The sequence below is a fragment of the Mastigoproctus giganteus genome, chromosome 12 (assembly GCF_048544385.1).
Source record: "Mastigoproctus giganteus isolate SK-2022 chromosome 12, ASM4854438v1, whole genome shotgun sequence".
NCBI classification, from domain to species: Eukaryota; Metazoa; Arthropoda; class Arachnida; order Uropygi; family Thelyphonidae; genus Mastigoproctus; species Mastigoproctus giganteus.
In genome coordinates this window covers 139079880-139101740 of record NC_143586.1, presented here as the reverse complement: position 1 = coordinate 139101740, position 21861 = coordinate 139079880, and the positions used below count along the sequence as shown (strand labels likewise).

Genomic DNA, 21861 nt, shown 5'->3' with positions numbered 1-21861 from the left:
CGCAGAAGTGCGTTATCCACATTTTTCCATAAATTTTCCCTATCTCTGTTTACATGGTCACGGTACCTGAATATCCAAATGACACCGACATTTTGGACAGATTCAAATTTAAGAACTAGTGACAATACCGATGACGAGAGAAGGAAAACGAGGACAATGAAGGTATTAATCCTTCTAAACATGAATTGTTGGCATTTGGGTAAAAGTGAAATTAGAAAATTGTCAATTAGGTTACAGTTAAATGAAAGGAGATGCAATTCGTGGATACCTAATTGATAAGCAAGTTTCAGAAGAATTGAAGCATTTGATGAACGCTCTGAGTACGATACCAATTTCATTGAGTGAATGTGACTGAGGATTTTCACAAATGAATCTGATCGTCAGCCCAATCAATGCTTTGTTGATGGCAAAAGTAGCCGAGTGGTCAGGCATGTGGGTGCATCAGTACACGTGTATTGAGTGACAAGGGTTCAAGCCCATGACTACTAAATACGGTGCTCTTTCTTGTATTCTCTCTATAATGTAAACTCCTCTGACCGCATGGTCGTCCCGGAGTATAAACAGAAAATTTAAAAAAAAAAAACAGTTTTTTCACTACTGTTTCTTAAAATTGTAGTCCCACCGCTGATCTGCTTTGATCCAGCAAAATATGTTGATTCGTGGATGCTTCGGAAACGTTATTCAGCAACCGACACACAAAGAGGAGGAAAAGAAGTCCGCATAGGACAGGGGTCGGCAACCTGCAGCTCGCGAGCCGCATACAGCTCTTTTAACATGTAACTGCGGCTCTTTAACTTTATAGCTAACATGAAGCACAATTTGAAATGGAGTTAGAGGACTTAAAAATCAAGGACATGGAGTGCAAGGCTAAAATGCCTTAAAACCGACATTGAGGATTTGGAGAGGCAAAGGGCTGCCCTTGCAATTCTACACAAATGGATGGTGATATATGACTTTAAAATGCAGACCAAATTGTGTTCGTTGCATGGAGTAGCTTACCAGACCCATATATAAATTTGAAAATATTTACATTTGGACTTCTCTCAGTTTTTGGTTCGACATATTTCTGCAAGCAAATATTTTTGAACATGGATTATATTAAAAATAAATCAAGAAACCATCGTCTGAATAATGCAAGCATGTTTAAAGCTCAGCATGTTTAATTACGACATACTTGCATGATGTTGAGAGACACTTGCTCAAGAAGTTCATCAGCAAAAGTCACATTAATTTGTACCTAATTGGATTTTGTTACGTTTTTTTCAGTATTAATAAATAATATTTCAACATATATATATATATATATATATATATATATATACAGGAAGGTGTTTATTAAAATATATATATATATATTTTAATAAACACCTTCCCACTCTATTCTATTTCTTAAAACACTCTTCCCCCCCCCCAGCTTGAGCTGAGGTGCGGCTCTTCGGATTCTCTCTCTCTCTCTCTCTCTCTCTCTTTTTTTTTTTAATTAGATCAAAAATGGCTCTTTACTCAAAAAAGGTTGCCGACCCCTGGCATAGGGTTTCGGATGAGAACTTAATAAAAATTTGGAATATTCTACAAAAACTTTATTATGAAATTATTTTTACTTATGTTATTGTTTTACTCAAATTTTACTTATTTTTTTATATACTTGAATAATAAATTTATGCCTAATAAACTGTGTTAATACACTTAATTTGTTGTTCTTATTCTAAAAATATTACTACTAAAGTAACAATATCAGGAGAAAAAAATTTTCAGAGTATTTTTCATAGCCTTTTAATTTTCAATTTTTCCTGATAGCGAAGATTGAGTACCGGCACTTACTTTTTTACAAAAAAACACTGATAATAATAATAATAATAATAATAACAAGAAGAATAAAAAATATTCATAAACAACCAATGCTATAAACATTTAAATTTAGGGTAAAAATTCACTCCATTACCCACTTATGAAAAAATAATAAATACATATACTCGAGATTTAAGACTAAATCTTAAACTTAGTTTTCAGTTTGAAACTGAAGGTCCAAAAATATATTCTAGTCAACAGTTTTTTTTTCTTTTTTCTTTTTTTAAGTTTTAAAAATTAATTGTAGAATTTTATGAATAATATTCTTAGTATCCTTTTTTTTCTTTTGTTTGATTTATTAGGTTACCTGAAAGTGTTCTGTACTTGGATCAACCATTTCCAGCCTTTTGGTATCCTGATAAAGGGTACTGGACTTCTGAAGGCTTCTTTGATGTCACATATGATGAAGGTGAGATGAAATTTGAAAAACCCTGTAAAAATTAACATTTTACATACTATTATTTTCAACTTAGGTTATTGAATTGATTTATCGCAACTCCTGAAGTAAATCATTTAGCAAATAGAATTATATAATTTCTTTTTCTACAACCAGAATAATGAATTTTAACTGATTCACTGGTATGTAGGTGTATAAGATTGCACTCTTTGTGTAAATAAATTCAGAGAAATATTAATATTACTAATTTCAGCATGATAAACTAAAACTTCAGAAAGGTAAATTTAGGAAGGATAAATTTATGTAAATGGATTTCATAGGTATTTGTTAAAAGAGAGGAATGCAGATGTCTATTCAAATGTGTGTGGAGAGAGACCTGTAGTTTTAACTTGTATGAGTTACATTATCCATGCTGTTATTTTTTTTCACAGCAAATATTGTTTAATTTAATGGCAGAAATACACTGTTACTATATGCTTTATTGTAGAACCATATGCCAGATAGTCAACACTTCTTATATATTAATAGTATATCTTAACTTGTATATTAAGGATTGGCTGTTGTCATGTGTTAATTAAAGAGGGCACAACAGTGTCTATGTGGTGTATAAACAGAAATTTATTATGTTAAAAACATAATAATAAATTGGTGTGTTCTTGTGGCTTTCATACTTGAGCACAGCATTCCAAGTGCAGTCTCATAATTGCCTTATTCACTTTCCTATCTATCAATGCAAATAATTGTTTTTACTTAATAGGACATGGGCCCACAAGGTGTCTTCTTGCCTTGTGGTGCGCAAATACATTTTTTCTCTTCTGTTATTAATTCAAACCATCAAGTATATATTATTTTAAGATTGTTATTTCCCATGTGTAAAAAACCTGGCATTTTCCAGCGTTAGCCCTTTTACAAGTGAGTTCCTGGAATGTCTGTGGCTTCATGCAGGTGAGTTCCTGGAATGTGAGTGAGTTTCATGTGGTGAGTTTCTACTGCATAGGGTACTGGACTTTGTGGAGTGGGTTTGTGGAACTTTGAAGTTTTGTAATATTGAACCTAATGTGGTCTTATTTTAACTTGATTGTCTAACATAAGAATGAAATTATTTCCAAAAATCAAATCAGAATTAAAAATAAAATGCAAGGCAGAAAATAATGAAAAAATAAATAAGTTGATTCTTACTTTTTTTTTTTGGTTCACTTATATCCTCTATATCTATTTATATATCATATGATTTGCCGACCGGGCTAGCCGAGTGGGTAAAGTACCTGCTCGGCAACCCAAAGGTCGCGGGTTCGATTCCCGCCTCGGGCTTGGATCAAAGTACTGCAAAAACCTTGGGAGGTGCAATATGGCCACAGAAGCCGATGCGCCAACAACTACCAAATCAAAAAAAAAAAAAATCATATGATTTGGTTTCATCAGTTTATAGATATAGAATTGCAGGTGAATTTATTCAATTCTTGCTTTAATTATTCAATTGATTTCCATTAGTAGCAGTTGTCTGTCCACTAACACATTTTTATGTCCAAATCAGACAACTACTGCTAACAGGTGTGAATTTTTCTCTGGTTTTCAAGCTTCTTTCTTGGTGATTGATTCTATAATTACTTCAATATACAGATAAGGTATAGCAGCACTTATCTGTAGTGATTTATAGACAATTCATCCTTGAGGTCCTTGAGGTTGTCACAGACATTCTCTCAGATATTCCAGACAAGCTGTTCTTGCTACCTGGGAGTCTAAAACGCTGATGGAACTGATATTCGGGTGACACTCAAGTCAAAGTGGACCCAATTTCGGCGAAGTCCGGACGGTCTATAACAGCCAAATCCTCTGCTTGCACCTTCACGATGGTGGGACTGTTAGTAATCCTAGGTATAACCTTCATGCACAAGTACATGGTGGGTGACCACCCAGGTGTGAACCAACGTAAGCAGGGGTCGAGGTGTGGTGCCCACACCACATGGAGGAACGCCACCCCTCTATGTTACCAGGCAGTACTAGGTGGTAGATGACTCTCATCAACCAGTGAAATACCACCACTTTGCTTATTGGAGGCTTGAAGTGGTGGAACCCATGTTTAGTCTCTAGAGCTAAGTTCCGGCCAACCCTTCCCTATCTCTTCCATCATGCAGTATGATTGATGATTTTTGAGGTTATGATGAATGTCGTGGCGAGATCCAATATTCCTTACATTTCGAGGGTACAGCTCTAAAACGGTGTTCGCAGGCCGGCCGCTAGTTAGTACACCGGACTGAACCTATTGGTAACTCTCTAGGAAGCTTCCGGATCAGCTAGTGTATAATCTTGCTACCTCTACTCTGCCAGATAGTGACTGGAGGGAGTCCGAGTAGTGTGTATGCGGGGAGCATTGTCGAGGCCACGTTATGTCAAGGATCTGGGTATATTCTTACCACATGTACGCCATATCCAAAAATTTCATTACTTCATACAGCATGTCCCACCCACTTTTTCTTACTATTGAATACACCATGAATTGTCAAAATAATAGAGCAAGCTTATCTGCGAAAAGATCTAAACCTCCCAAGGACTTCCTAATTCATTTCACAAATATACGTGGTCTCAATTCTAATCTCAACGATGTCCATTTCCACTTGCAGTCTTCCAAACCCCATGTACTTTTTCTGACTGAATCTCAGTTATCAGTTGATTCAACTACTGCTCATCTCAGATGTCGGCCGACCGGGCTAGCCGAGTGGGTAAAGTACCTGCCCGGTAACCCAAAGGTCGCGGGTTCGATTCCCGCCTCGGGCTTGGATCAAAGTACTTCAAAAACCTTGGGAGGTGCAATATGGCCACAGAAGCCGATGCGCCAACAACTACCAAATCAAAAAAAAAAAAAAAAAAAAAAAAAAAAAAATCTCAGATGTCCAAATTATTTGCTGTATGATTCCTTTCGCCTCAAAGGTGGTACTTGTGCATATGTCTGTTCTGATATTCCCTGTCAGAGACTTGGCAATTTGGAATCTCCTCTCTTTGATCTTCTCTGGCTTAAAATCTTTCTACCTCATTGTGTAAAATTCATCTGTTGTCTCTACCGTTCTCCCAACTCCACTAATCACTTGACTTCCTCTCTTTGCAACTTGATTTTCTCCAGTCCAACTTTCCTAACAGTGAGGTAATTTTCCTTGGTGATTTTAACGTTCACAACTCCAGCTGGCTTCCGTTTTCTAGTCACACCGACCCAGCAGGTCAAGATGGTGAGGCTTTTGCAATTACTAATGACCTAGCACAGATTGTTCATTTACCTACAAGAATACCGGACAATCCTAATCATACAGCCAATACGCTTGATCTTTTTCTCACAAACAACTCTTCTAAGTACAAGGTTGAAGTGAGAGGTCCTTTAGGCACTTCAGATCACAACTTGGTGATTGTCTCTTCTCCAATGGAACCTTTATCTCATGGCTATTCCCAACCTCGTATTGTTTGGCATTACAAGAATGCAAAATGGGATGACCTGCGAGATTTCTTTTCTTCTTTTCCTTGGTCTGATTACTGTTTCAAAACTTCTGATGTCAACGTTTGCTCAGATCGTGTCAGTGAAATTATTCTTCCAGGAATGGAATCCTTTATCCCACACTCTACTTTAAAATCTCGTCTCCTTTATCTAAACCTTGGTTTTCCAATAAATGTGCTAAGGCTGTCCAAGAGAAGAATGTTGCGTATTGTAATTGGCTTGTTTCTAATTCTTCAGTTTCATTTTCTGCCTACACCAAAGCTCGCAACAATTGTAAAGCAGTTATTAATCAGTCCAAACTAGAGTTTGAACAGGCTAAGAGTAGAAAACTTGCTTCTTGCCCTAATGGTAGCCGAGCATTCTGGTCTCTTGCCAAAGCTATTGGCCGCAACTTTTGCCCATCTCTGCTCCCACCTCTGTCCAAACCAGATGGTTCTGTTGTCACTTCAGCCAAGGATAAAGCTGACCTGCTAGCATCCCATTTTTCTTCGAGCTCATGTATTAATGATCTTGGTAAAACACCTCCCACCATTCCTAACACGCTCCATTCAATGCCTCCTGTGGTCTTCCGTTAAAAGGATATCAGAAGGATTTTGATGAATCTTGATGCTAAGAAAGCTCCAGGTCCTGATGGTATTTCTCCAGTTGTTCTCAAAACCTGTGCTCCTGAACTTACTCCTATTCTTTGCCGCCTTTTTTCACTTTCTTATTCCAAAGGTGTTTTTCCTTCTGCTTGGAAATTTGCTCATATCCAGCCAGTTCCTAAAAAGGGTGACAAATCCCTCCCATCCAATTATCGTCCCATTGCAATTACTTCTACTCTTTCTAAAGTAATGGAGAAATCAATTAACCGCCAACTCTTAAACTACCTAGAAACCTTCCGTCTGATCAACGATCGCCAATATGGATTCCGTCAGTGTCGATCCACTGGTGATATTCTGGCTTATGTTACCCATTTATGGACTAATTCAATGGAAAGGTTCGGTGAAACACAAGTAGTTGCTCTTGACATCTCAAAGGCTTTTGATCGTGTTTGGCATAAAGGTCTTCTAAACAAGCTTCCATCTTATGGTTTGTCAACTGTTTTTAGTAATTGGTTATCCAGTTTTCTCTCTGATCGCTCACTGAGGGTGATGGTAGATGGCTCTCTGTCTTCTAACTTCTCCACTAATGCCGGTGTCCCCCAAGGTTCAGTTCTTTCCCCCACTCTTTTCCTCTTGTATATCAATGACCTTCTTCCATTGACTGGAAATCCTATCCATAGTTTTGCCGATGATAGCACATTGCATTCAACTTTCCATTTTGAGAAACCTTGTCCAGCTCAATCAGCTTCAAGTTCTCGAAAATCTGCTGCCAATTCCTTAAATGCCGATCTTCAGGTAATTCTCCAGTGGGGCAAAGACAACTTAGTTGATTTCAACCCTTCTAAAACTCAATCTTGTCTTATATCTCGCAAAAAGGATTCTTCTGCTCCTATGCTTATCTTTAGTGACACTCCGATTTCTAGGCAAAATGATATATCTCTTTTGGGGATTACCCTGACTTCTAATCTCGCTTGGCACAAGCACATTACAAATATTGCTTCCTCTGCATCTAAAAAACTTGGTTTTCTCTTTCGCTCTCGGCGTTACTTTTCTCCCAAACAGCTGCTCACTCTGTATAAATCGCAAATCCGCCCTGCCATGGAATATTGTTCCCACATCTGGGGTGGTGCCGCCAAAACCTCTCTCAGGCTTCTTGATTCCATTCAGAAGAGGGCAGTTAGGTTAATTAATGATTCATCTCTAACAGAGTCTCTCCACTCGCTTTCTCATAGACGCACTGTTTCTGCTGCATGCCTCTTCTACAGATACTTCCATGGGCACTGTTCTTCTGAATTGGCTTCTATAATTCCCGCTCTCTCTTTCAAAACAGTCCGAACACGTGCCGCCACCAGCCAACATCCATTTACTGTCCAACTTCAAACCCACAGAACCAACTTTTCATCCTCCTCATTTATTCATTCAACTGCCGTTTTCTGGAACAACCTTCCTTCATACGTATTTCCTGAAAATTACAATCTACAGAAGTTCAAGTCCAATATCAACAAATATCTTCTTTCGTCTTCTCAACCTCCAACCCAAGCATGGTACTAAGTACTATAGGTTATAATACCTCTCGTGTTTGGGGTTCTCATAAAAAAAAAAAAAAAAAAAAAAAAAATAACTTGAATAGACCTTGAAATGTTAATGTATGTATTCCACATATGAAAAATATATACAATATATATGTACATCATACATACTCACAGAGTTCAGTAACATCATATATATGTACTTGAAAAAGGATTAAAATGTAGTTACCAGGAAGAACTTAGGAGTGCTACTTGACACGTCATTAACTAACCTCTCAATCTGCTCATCATCTGCAATTTTAGCATCTTGCTCTGTATCCCATCATAATCATTGTCATTAAGGAAATCATAATTAGGAATGGTCCAAGCATCAGTCCATTTGGGACTGCACTTCTACCTCTTGCCCACTTTGAAGAGTTACCACTAAACCTTTTTTCCTTCTGTCATGTAGCCATACTATAATTTCAAGGATAATATCCGTGATCCAAATGTTTCAACTTATATAGCAGTCTCACATGTGAGACTGAGTCAGATGCTTTTCTAAAATCCAAATAAACAATGTAAAAGTTATTTCCGGCATCCAACTTGTGAGCAATCCTGGTCACATTAATTAAACAAGATTTTCCATTTATAAAACCATGCTGTTTTCTCTTGAGAAAACCATTCCTGTCTAGATAATTATTGCATTCTTAATCATTGCCACTGATTTTTCACTATCACTGAAGTAACATTGAATGCTGTGTGGTTACCCACTTCAATTTTTGAACAAAACCACCTTTATGTTTTGGTGATACACAGGCACTTTTTCAGTACAAGGGAGTCACCTCTTAGTCTGATGATGCCCTCATAATTAACTTTAATGGTTTAATGCATTCCCTCACTGCTTCCCTTAAAATAACTGGGTATAATCTATCTACTCCAGTGCCTTACTTGCCTTCAGGCTCAAAAGTTTTCTAGTAAACTGTTCTCTGTAATTTCGGATTTCCATCTGCCAAGATTGATGGAAAGTATCCATTTAATTCATTGACTACATCAGCTGGGTTGTCAATGACTCTCTCACTCACTCAACCATTATGTAAAGGGTCAATCTGATTTGCTTGTTTCTTCTTTGTACAATATGTACATACATGTGAATTTGGATTCTGAAATTTGTCGTTATAACACTGTCCTTCATGACAGTACAGTAGTCTCACCACTTGTCACTTGTTTGGAGAGGTCTGGGTTAGATATTCCTCCAGTAGTCCCATCAACTACTGGAGGAATATCTAAAGTCCTCTTCAATAGAGGCTGCAATTAGCTAATCTCTGGCAGAGATAATAGGCCCCTTCCCATGAGTTATTCCATGTTTTTCATCCTGCACCACATGCAACTCAGTGCCTGAACCACATACATCTCTATGGAAACAACACACACACACACACACACACACACACACACACACACACACACACACACACACACACACACACACACACACACACACACACACACACACACAGATATGGTTATGCACATTAAAATAAAATAATAAATATTTGTAAAACTCATTGTCTTCTTTTTTTGCTCTTTTAGCCAGATATTTCTCATAGTCAGCCTTTTGCTTACTTAACCATTTCTGTGGTACTATTATAGGTCAATTTATAACTATTATATCTTCAAAATTGTCATTGCTGTAAAGTTTTCTCATCATATTAAACTAACCAGTTCCTTGTTCGCCCATCTCAGCATCCTTTTCCTTGTGCCACTTTTCTTAATAGTGTATATCAATTTGTGGCTTTGGTTATAGCATCTTTAAAGTTATTTCATAATTCACATATATTTTCCCCACTCCTGCTGTCTTCTTAGTTGATAGAGGATATGTACCACCTTAGACTGCATTTAAGGACAGAGGCTTTAATTCAATCCCTGTCCTTAAAAGCAGTTCATGACAGTCTCATTAAAGAATTAAAGCCCCTTACCATTAAACTTCACTTATCATCAACCACCTTAGCACCTCATGATCACTTCTGCTAAGGGTTCATGTATAGCCAACCCTATTATACTCTCAGGATCATGTGTAATGATCAGGTCCAGAATATTCTTGCCCTTAGTACTTTGCCTAGCATTTTAATATAAATAGATCTAGTTGGTTTAAAAATTTGAATCCCATGGTGAATTTCCCTTACAATTCTACTGAATAAGGAGCAGTTATTACATTCTCTCCACTTAAACTTGTGCAGTCTTTATATTGAAGTACTGTGTAATTAGGGGTGCACAACTTTCACAAAATTCTAGTAGCCTTTTACCATTATAAAAATTTATTTTCCTAAAATTCTGATTTTGAAATTTGTTGATATACACACATCTTTTCTTGGTAATTTTTTATAATATGTTGCTTCCGAGCCAATTGAAGTTTCCTCCAAACTATTTATAAAAGTTATTGCCACACTCTCCTTGTACGGTATCTTCCAAAATAAATGTTTAATCAATAAAAGAATTGCAGATGGCAGAAAGGTTATCGGCATGTTAAATTCTGTTCTGTGAAGCAGAAATATCCTAAATAAAACAGGAGGTTAGCCTGTGCGGACAAAGCTCCTTGAAGCTCTTGGAACAGAGAAGTTTTTCCTGGTTTATTTTCTTATTTATTAGCTTAAATTGTCATATTAACTTATTTTCTAGAGTAGCTTTATATTCCTAGTTACGATACTTAGTTTAAAGTTTAACTTAGACAGAGATTTTGTAGGTATTACTTAGTATCAGTAACGGTATCAAATCCACGTGTTACAAATTGAACGAGAGGTCTTTTTTTTTAAACAAATTTAGTCGATTTTTTAACCAATTGTTATATCAAATTATCTTCTATAAGTAGATTATAGACCTAGTCAGGATCCTTAGTTTATTCTAAATTGAGATAGCGAGATTTGGAAGCTAATCAATATACTTACGAGTCCGTAGAAGTACCGTTCGAGAATTCTCGCCATTTTTACACGATAGCATAAGCTTAGTGTAGTATAGTGCATAATATAATATTGTCAATTAATCAGTAAATCTATTAATCTTGATAAACTTTATTGTCAATTAAATTGTATTTTTAACTCTATATATATATATAACGACTTAATCGTAACAAATAATTAATACATAACTATAGTGGTACACGTGATACGGAAGTTGTATAAAGGGAACTCGTAGAAAACACTAGATACTGAAAAATATATATATATAACATAACTGTTTTGGGATATAACTTAAGGATTTAATTTTTGTTTTGAAATTTTATTGAATTAAATCGGAATCATGACTCTGACCAGAGCAGCAAAGCAAAAGGCTCAAGCTAATGGGAGTGCTGTGGTTCAGGGGAGAACTGAGGGGGGGGGCAGTTGCCCTCTGAATCACAGTCTTTTAAAATGCACTGTTTGCTTGATGTTTGCGGAGCAGTCGGGTACGGGACATGATGCTGCCAAGGGGGATGTCTTTGTGTGTGCACGATGTAAGGAGTGCAAGGAAATCAGGCAACAACTCAGCATTGTTATGGGCCTTTATGAGAGCTTGAAGGACAGGGTGGATGCCCTCGAAGGAAATAAATTGAGGGGCCCATCAAGCTCTCAGCTGTCCACATCAACGCCAGAGCTTGCACTTGGTCATCAGGCAACACAGAGGCAGCCCCCTAGGCAGAATGCACTGGTCCCACAGGAACTAGTTATTGTTGGTGACTCTATTGTCAGGGAGATGGGTAATATGTTGTGTAAAAAGGATAGATGGAATAGGACCAGGGTATGTCTGCCAGGGACAAAAGTTGATGATGTTGTGAAACATATATCATCTTTTAAAGGCACAAAGCGTGATATTGTTGTACACGTTGGCACCAATGACATTAAGAGTAGGAGATCTGCATATTTATTTGACAAGTGCAAGTCAGTGTTGCAAAAAAGTCGTGAGTTAGGATTAAATTTGAAAGTGTCTGCAATTCTGCCCACACACGATAAGAGGGAGTACATGATGAGAGCCTTGTCAATCAATTCGGCCCTGGAGGGAATGTGCAAGGCTCATGGGGTAGAATTTTTTTTAAGCATGGTCTGTGCTTGTTAACAGGAGAGACTGCTTCTACAGGGATGAGATACACTTAAATAGAAAGGGTGCAAGAATATTTGCTGATGCTATCGAGGCGGAGTTAGGAGGGTTGGAAAACTGCTAGCTTGGGGGGATTCACAGACTAATAGGTTAAAAGAAGCCGCAGCCAGAGTTGAAGGTGATTCTTGCACTACAGCAGCAGCCTGGAGCAAGGGGTGCTGGGGGTTTCAGAGACTGCTGGCAGTCATTGTGAAACAAGTGGGTATATGGGATGTGTTAGGATAACTAAGAATAAGAATAGGTGCATGTATACTTCCATGTGTACCAATGCTAGAAGTATAGTAAATAAATTTTATGAATTTGGAGTATTGGTCAAGACATCAAAGGTGGATATTGTTGGGATATCAGAGACGTGGTGTCGCACAGATATTAGGAATGCAAAATTGGAATTTGGGAGTATAATGTGTACACAAAGGATGGACAAGATAGGAAGGAAGGAGGGGTTATGCTGTTAATTAAGAAAAACATAAAATCAAAAGAAGTGCATCCAGTTCATAAAGATGGACAGTGTACTGTTGAGTCAATTTGGTGTGACATAAGCACTGCAAAAGCAAAAATAAGAGTAGGAGTGTGTTATAGACCTAATGACTCGAATGAGTACAATGAACAATTGTACAGTGAAATAGAGTGGGCTAGTAAATCAGAATGTCTTATAATGGGGGGATTTTAACCTCCCAGATATTGACTGGAACTTGCGGTTTGGTCACTCACACACTAGTAAGACTTTTGTGTATTTTTTGGATGATTGTTTTCTGCTGCAGCATGTTCGAGAGGCAACCAGAGAGGGTAATATTCTTGATCTGGTTATCAGCAGTGATCATTCGTGTATTAAGAATTTGCAGATTTCAATTCCATTTTCTTAAAGATATAATTACCATCAGAGGTAAAAGAAAGGGTTTTTGCTTCCGTACAGGTGACTACAGTGGTCTCAGACAGTTTTTAAATTCTGTACAGTGGGACCAACTGATGATGTTACCAACAGCAAATTCTAAGTGGGAAGCATTCAAGGAATTAACCGTGGAAGCTTCTAAACGTTTCATACCTATTAAGAAATATTGTTCAAGGTTTAGGCCTAAATGATTGTCAAATGAACTAATGAGATTTGTGGCAGAGAAGAAAAATGCATGGGATGCGTATAAATTATCAGGCGACACAGAAGCCAATGGCAGATATAAGCTAGTCTGTAATCAAGTCACAAAGGAGGTTAGGCAGGCGAAAGGCGCCTCCGTAGCCAGGTGGGAAGGAGCAGCAGTGCGTAGCACACGCTTCTTGATTAGACCGGGGTTCGAGCCCGTCACCACCAAATACGGAGGATGCGGAAAGGTCAGGGAATGACCACCACATATCCCGGAGCAATATGGCCTTGGTTGCTAATGCTCCTAAAAACCAAATAACAAACAGGCAGGCGAAGGTAGATTACGAGAAATCTTTGGCAAAGGATGCTAAGCAAAACAGCAAGGATTTCTTTACTTATATAAACTCTAAAAGGAAGCGGTTGAATCAGATTGGTCCACTTGATACCGATGGTTAGACTGTTGATGATCCTGCTCAGATAGCAAACAAACTGAGTGTGTATTTTACATCTACATTCACACATGAGGAGTTATTAAGGATTGAAAATGCCAGCAGGTTATCAAATTGTAGCAGGGTGCGTAATGATTTTGTAATAACTGAGAGCAAAGTGAAGGAGAAATTGTTGAAGTTAAACATAAGAAAGCACCTGGGGTGGATGGGATCTATCCAGTTATATTAAAGGAGGTGGCAAAGGAACTAAGCAAATCCTTAGCCATAATTATGACAGCATCCTTGGACTCAGCGGAGGTCCCCTTGGACTGGATATGTGCAAATGTATCCCCAATTCACAAAGTGGGAGGCGCCTCCGTAGCCAGGTGGGAAGGAGCAGCAGTGTGTATCACACTCTTCTTGATTAGACCGGGGTTCAAGCCCGTCACCACCAAATACGGAGGATGCGGAAAGGTCAGGGAATGACCACCGCATATCCTGGAGCAATATGGCCTTAGTTGCTAATGCTCCTAAAAACCAAATAACAAACAAACAACAAACAAACAAAGCGGGATCGAAGGGTGACACGAGTAATTACAGACCAGTTAGTTTAACTTCTGTTTCTGGTACAATAATGCAGTCACTGGTTAAAGATGCATTGCAGGATCATCTAGACAAGACTGCAGCAATAATTCAGACTTGTCCGACAAAGTCTTGTCCGACAAATTTGATTGGATATTATGGGAACTGGATGCAAAAAATAATTTTGATATCATACACTTGGATTTCAGGAATGCATTTGACACTGTTGCGCATGGAAGGCTACTGTACAAATTGGAGCAGAATGGTATTAAGAGTAAGTTGCTACAATGGATAAAAGCAGGAGTGGCCAACTTAATTTGTGATGCGATCTACTTTTTTCCTTCAAAATGTGCCGCGACCTACCATCTCAAAAATTTCATTGCACAAGGTGCACAAATCGAGGGATGACTGTATATTTAAAATTCGTTGTGATCGACCGAAATTAAATCTGCGATCAATTGGTAGATCGCGATCGATTCATTGGCCACCCCTGGATAAAAGGATGGTTGAGTGGGAGAAGACAGAGAGTGTTAATCAATTGGGTGCTGCTCTTTGTGGACTAATATTATTAGTGGAGTCCCAGCAGGGTTCGGTGTTGTGTCCACTGTTGTTTTGTATATTTATCAATGATATTGATGAAGGTATATCAGGCTTAGTGTCGAAGTTTGCAGATGATACAAAGGTTGGTAGGGTTGTTAATGACAGTAATGGCAGTGTGCTATTGCAACAGGATCTAGAAAATTTGGGAAGATGAGCTTTGAATTGGCAACTGAAGTTTAACATTGACAAATACAAAGTACTGTATATGGGTAGAAGTAACCCAGAGGAACATACCAACTGTGTGGTACTACACTCAGCGTGGTAGAAAATGAAAAAGACCTATGAGTAATTGTGCAATCAAATATGAAGTTTTCTGAACAGTGCAGACGGGCTGCAAGAGCAGGTCATGGGGTTTTGTCAATGATATACAGGAATTTTGCTAGCAGGTCTAGAGGCCCCAATTTAGGATAGATGTAGATTTGCTTGAGCGTGTACAGAGAAGGGCAACAAGATTGGTGAGGGGAATGAAGGGATCCTCTTACCAAGAGAGGCTTAAGTTCTGCAAATTGCAGCAGCTGGTGACTAGGCACCTGCGAGGTGATCTGGTTGAGGTGTATAAGGCCTTGAATGGGTTGAGCCTGAATTCTGACGGGATTCTTCCACTTGTTCAGATTACGCACCTAAGGGGGCATAAATTCAAATTGAGTAAAGACGGCTGTAGAATAGATGTGTGGAAATTTGCATTTAGCCCGCGGGTGGTTAATTGCTGGAACAAACTTCCATCTGTTGTGGAATTTGATGTTATTGTTTTTTTGTTATTTGGTTTTTTAGGAGCATTAGCAACTAAGGCCATATTGCTCCGGGATATGCGGTGGTCATTCTCTGACCTTGTGGTGACGGGCTCGAACTCCGGTCTAATCAAGAAGTGTGTGCTACGCACTGCTGCTCCTTCCCACCTGGCTATGGAGGCGCCTGTGGAAGTTGATAGGTTAAATAAATTTAAGGAGGAACTGGACAAAGACCTTGGGGCAATTGTGCAGTCAGATATGAAGTTTTCTGAGCAGTGCAGGTGGCCGCCAGAGCAGATCATGGGGGTTTGTCAATGATATACAAGAATTTTGTGAGCAGGGACAAGTAAGTGACTATTTCCTTGTATAAGGCAATGGTCAGGCCATACCTTGAGTACTGCATACAGGTCTGAAAGCCTACTTTTAGGACGAATGTAGAGTTGCTAGAACAAGTACAGTGAAGGGCAACAAGACTGTTGAGGGGAACAAAGGGGCGCTCTTATGAAGAAAGGCCTAAGTTCTGCCAATTGCAGCATCTAGAGACTAGGAACCTGCGAGGTGGTCTGATTGAGGTATATAAGGCCTTGAATTGATTGAGCAGGCTCAATGCTGATAGGATTCTTCCTCTCACTCAGATTACAAACCTGAGGGGACATAAACTGAAATTGAGGAAAGACAGTTGTCGAATAGATGTGCGTAAATTTGCCTTTAGTCAGTGGGTAGTTGATTGCTGGAACAAACTTCCGTCTGTTGTTGTGGAAGCTGATAGCTTTTTTTTTTTTTTTTTGGCTGATGCTTATAAGCTTGCTATTTTGCATCGTATGCCTCTACTAATGCTAATTGCAGTAAATAAATGCTAAACATTCATAAAAACAACATTTCAAACCACGCGTGTAGCTATGCAGTACATTACTGCTGTGTGTTCATTTATTTGTTCATGCAGAGATAGGTGCCTCCATAACCAGGTGGGCAGGAGCAGCAGTGCGTAGCACACGCTTCTTGATTAGTCCAGGGTTCGAGCACGTGACCACCAAATACGGAGGATGTGGAAAGGTCAGGGAATGACTACCGCATATTCCCAGAGCAATATGGCCTTAGTTGCTAAAGCTCCTAAAAACCAAATAACAACAAGATGCAGAGATAAGGAGGGAAGTCAAACTCTTGAAGAAGTTTTTAAAGAATTCCATATTTTAGATCCAATTGAAATAATAAAATGAGCTTGCGAAAAAATTAGAGAGAAACATTGAAGGGTGTTTGGAATAAACTCTGTCATCAGTTTATTGATAATTTTGAAGGATTTCAAGAACGAGCAGAGATCATACAAAATATAACAGAAGCGATCTTTAATATTGCTAACCAGTTGTGGTTTGAGTTTTCTACAACTGACGTTACTGATCTGCTTCAAACACACAATGGAGAGCTCACAAATGAAGATCTTGAAATGGCAAAATGTGAAGAAGCTGAGGAAGAAGATTTAACAGCTGAAACTCCTGTTTGTTCCTTCACTCTCAAGGGACTTGAAGAAGCTTTTCAACACAAAAAAAGCAATTGAGATTTTCAAGTCACAAGATTCAAATTTTGAAAGCACTAGAAAAGTTGCCTATGCATGCTATCATGAAATTTATAAAGAAAAGAGAATGCTGTCTTGGAAACAAACACCTCTAGAAGCATTTACGAAGAAGAAGGCAAATCCTAGTGCTTCCAACAGCACAAGGAGTTCACTAGGAAGCACTAGTTCACTAGTGCTTCCTAGTGAACCATCAGCGAGTGTGAATTTAGTCTATGATGATAAAGAATAAATGTTTTTTAACATTTGTATGACATAAATAATTTCTTTGTTATTTAGATAGTATGAATCAGAGCTGTAATACTCAATATGTTCTACGTTGATAATAATATTAGTAAATTAATAAGAGGAGTTTACCTCAATATAGTACGTGGAACACTTCCGTATGATACCCTCCAGAAATTAAAACGGAAAAAACGAAAAAATCAACAACTTACCGGTACATTAAAGTAAAATATAAATAATTAAAGTAAAATATAAATAATTAAATAATCAATTTAACACAATTCAAAATCAATTCAAAACAATTAAAATTCAAATTAACGCAATTAAAAGAATCTAACGAAAATATTCAAAACAATTTTCCTTCCTGAAGCTGACAATGCTTTTCGACCGACTGTCATGATCACAGGAATGAAAATTACCGAATCAGGCTAAACCTGCAACTTAAATAGTGATTATGTGTCTTCGCGCATGCGCATAAAGGTCCACGCATCGGAGATCAAATATGGCCGCCGAACATTAACAGAATTCTCGTGTAATTTAATTTCAACGGTTTCTGCAATTAATAGTCGCGTATAATTACGTTGAACGTTAAGTATTTTGGCCTCGTTAAATAAAAAAGTATGTTTTTCGTTAATGGCATGAAAGGCTAATTCTGACGCTGCTGAACGAGAAGCACGAACTGAGGCTTCGTGTTGATTTACACGGATATTAAGAGAAAACCGCGTCGAACCCTGATAAGACGAGTCGCAATCACCGCAAGAAATGTTGTATACTAGATCATTAATTTGTGTTGCGAACGCCGAAAGAACCGAGCGATTGTTCAGTATAGTGTGTAACTTCCGTATAGGCCTAGCTATAATTTTAAATTCGGTATCTTTAAAGAATCTGTTAAGCTGTTTGTGCCACTGTTCAACATATGGGACAGAAATAAAGTATTTTTTGATATTACTATTGTTGATTGGTGCAGTATTTTGTATCCTATCCTTAGCTTGTACCCTAATTCGATTTATTGTGTTAATGGGATAACCCCTGTTCAAGAATCTGCTAGTTAATATTTGTATTTCTGAGTCTAAAGCAGAATCCGTCGTTGAATATTTATAGGCATTTAGAAATTGATTAAAGATAATCGATCTTTTGTAGGTGAACGGGTGGTAGCTATTATAATGTAGAAGCATACCGGTGTTTGTGGGTTTACGATAGATGCTAAATTGTATTTTGTTCGAGTCCCGTGAAATTTAGAAAGTTTAATGACTTAGTATCCGTATCTTCCCTTTCCAATGTAAATTTGAGTCTAGAATGAATATTATTAAACGAATGTAAAATATCTTGGATAGTACTACTATCGGTAATAACTAGAACATCGTCTAAATACCTCCCATAGTATGTGATACGGGGACGAAAAGGTGTCAAATGTATCTGCTCAATCGTTGAGAGATAGATCTCTGACATTAAGCCACTCAGGCTCAAACCCATTGGTAATCCAAAAATTTGTTTGTACACCTTGTCTCGAAAGGTGATGTAGTTAGCCTCAACTAATAGTTTAATTAAGTGAAAAATCTCCTTTATAGGCAGCTTCGTATAATTAATCGGTGTCGAGTTTTTATTTAACATATCCCAAATAATATCTAATGTGTATTCAACGTTTACATTCGTATATAATGATGTAACATCTAATGAGAATAAATTGTCATTGTCGCCGAGTCTACAGTCTTTAAGATTATTAAATAATGTATCGTAATTCTTAATCCCAAATTGTATAACCTGTCTAAAAGGTTTTATAATGTTATATACATGTGTGGCTAAGGCTGAAAATGCCGAGTTCCTGTAGGAAACAATAGGTCGAATCGGAAATCCAGGCTTGTGTAATTTTACCTGACCAAAAAGTGCAGGAATATTGTATGTTCTGGACTTCAATTCCTTCAACTGAACCATAGTAATGTAGTCGTTTTTTCGATATGTGGTTAACGTTTTATTGTATTGATTTACCAAATTGGTAAACAGTGTCGGGTCCACTTCACAATAAGTGGAGCTATCAGATACAACTGAATCTAACTTATTAATATAATCATGTTTATCTAGTATTACCACTGTATCTCCTTTATCTGCCCTCTGTATAATAATGTCCTTATTTTCTCGAAGTTCTCGTAAAGCTGAACTGTCATGTGTATTCAATTTAGGGAGTCGCGTTTCTTTTATGTTATTCACTACTTGGTTAACTTGCTGAATAAAAACATCTTTTTGTGGAACACTACGAAGTCCAAATTCGATATCAATTACGCATTGTTTTTTTGGCAGCTTTCGAGGTGGTAAATTATAATTTAATCCTTTGGATAAAAGTGAAATCTGGTCCTGCGATAGTGTACACGAGGAAAGATTTGTAACCTGTTGCTATGTCGGTTCGTTGGATACTGGGTGAGGGGGTGTTCGTGAACTAGCCGACATATTCTGTGGTAGTGCGTTATGTGTCTGTGGGCGGGTGTCACCCAACTCGTGTGAACTTGGTCGCAAGCTCGCGACAATGTGTTAGAATTCGCATGAACGTGTCTTGAACTATTCGATAATGTTTGCAACTTATTAACGTGTCTGTTTTTTATTTCTGAGGCTTGTGCTTCCCGTCGCAAATCTATGGAGGTCTTCAATACAGACCAATCGTTCGGATGTAGATAATTTTTTAATTTATCGCAAAGCTTCCTAACCTGGAAAAGGTATTTTTGTTTATCCGAATATCGAGATTTTAAGGCAAGCTTAACAATATTACGTGATGTCGCCAGTGATAGTTGTTTTACAATCGATAAACACAATTATGGGAGATTTTTTGAATGGCTTGGTACAAAATTACATTAAATCTACACTAAGGTACTCGGCCCAAAGTTACCATATTTCTTTCCTAAAATATTGCCTTCAAAACAACATCGTTCCGAAGTTTGCCAGGGTGAATTTAAATCAAAAAATTTCAGGCATAAAACAACTATCACTGGCGACATCACGTAATATTGTTAAGCTTGCCTTAAAATCTCGATATTCGGATAAACAAAAATACCTTTCCCAGGTTAGGAAGCTTCGCGATAAATTAAAAAATTATCTACATCCGAACGATTGGTCTGTATTGAAGACCTCCATAGATTTGCGACGGGAAGCACAAGCCTCAGAAATAAAAAACAGACACGTTAATAAGTTGCAAACATTATCGAATAGTTCAAGACACGTTCATGCGAATTCTAACACATTGTCGCGAGCTTGCGACCAAGTTCACACGAGTTGGGTGACATCCCCCCCCACAGACACATAACGCACTACCACAGAATATGTCGGCTAGTTCACGAACACCCCCTCACCCAGTATCCAACGAACCGACATATCAACAGGTTACAAATCTTTCCTCGTGTACACTATCGCAGGACCAGATTTCACTTTTATCCAAAGGATTAAATTATAATTTACCACCTCGAAAGCTGCCAAAAAAACAATGCGTAATTGATATCGAATTTGGACTTCGTAGTGTTCCACAAAAAGATGTATTTATTCAGCAAGTTAACCAAGTAGTGAATAACATAAAAGAAACGCGACTTCCTAAATTGAATACACATGACAGTTCAGCTTTACGAGAACTTCGAGAAAATAAGGACATTATTATACAGAGGGCAGATAAAGGAGATACAGTGGTAATACTAGATAAACATGATTATATTAATAAGTTAGATTCAGTTGTATCTGATAGCTCCACTTATTGTGAAGTGGACCCGACACTGTTTACCAATTTGGTAAATCAATACAATAAAACGTTAACCACATATCGAAAAAACGACTACATTACTATGGTTCAGTTGAAGGAATTGAAGTCCAGAACATACAATATTCCTGCACTTTTTGGTCAGGTAAAATTACACAAGCCTGGATTTCCGATTCGACCTATTGTTTCCTACAGGAACTCGGCATTTTCAGCCTTAGCCACACATGTATATAACATTATAAAACCTTTTAGACAGGTTATACAATTTGGGATTAAGAATTACGATACATTATTTAATAATCTTAAAGACTGTAGACTCGGCGACAATGACAATTTATTCTCATTAGATGTTACATCATTATATACGAATGTAAACGTTGAATACACATTAGATATTATTTGGGATATGTTAAATAAAAACTCGACACCGATTAATTATACGAAGCTGCCAATAAAGGAGATTTTTCACTTAATTAAACTATTAGTTGAGGCTAACTACATCACCTTTCGAGACAAGGTGTACAAACAAATTTTTGGATTACCAATGGGTTTGAGCCTGAGTGGCTTAATGTCAGAGATCTATCTCTCAACGATTGAGCAGATACATTTGACACCTTTTCGTCCCCGTATCACATACTATGGGAGGTATTTAGACGATGTTCTAGTTATTACCGATAGTAGTACTATCCAAGATATTTTACATTCGTTTAATAATATTCATTCTAGACTCAAATTTACATTGGAAAGGGAAGATACGGATACTAAGTCATTAAACTTTCTAAATTTCACGGGACTCGAACAAAATACAATTTAGCATCTATCGTAAACCCACAAACACCGGTATGCTTCTACATTATAATAGCTACCACCCGTTCACCTACAAAAGATCGATTATCTTTAATCAATTTCTAAATGCCTATAAATATTCAACGACGGATTCTGCTTTAGACTCAGAAATACAAATATTAACTAGCAGA

The 21861-nt window shown here is 37.7% G+C and overlaps 1 protein-coding gene across 1 annotated transcript in view; it reads left to right on the top strand.

The window, feature by feature from the left end:
• LOC150077456 (dynein axonemal intermediate chain 7-like) overlaps positions 1 to 21861 on the top strand; it is a 325962-nt gene that overhangs the window by 192531 nt on the left and 111570 nt on the right. The window contains exon 13 of the mRNA XM_090385907.1: positions 2151 to 2257. Within this exon, the coding sequence (XP_090242033.1) occupies positions 2151 to 2257 (107 nt within the window). The remainder of the gene's footprint in view (positions 1 to 2150; positions 2258 to 21861) is intronic.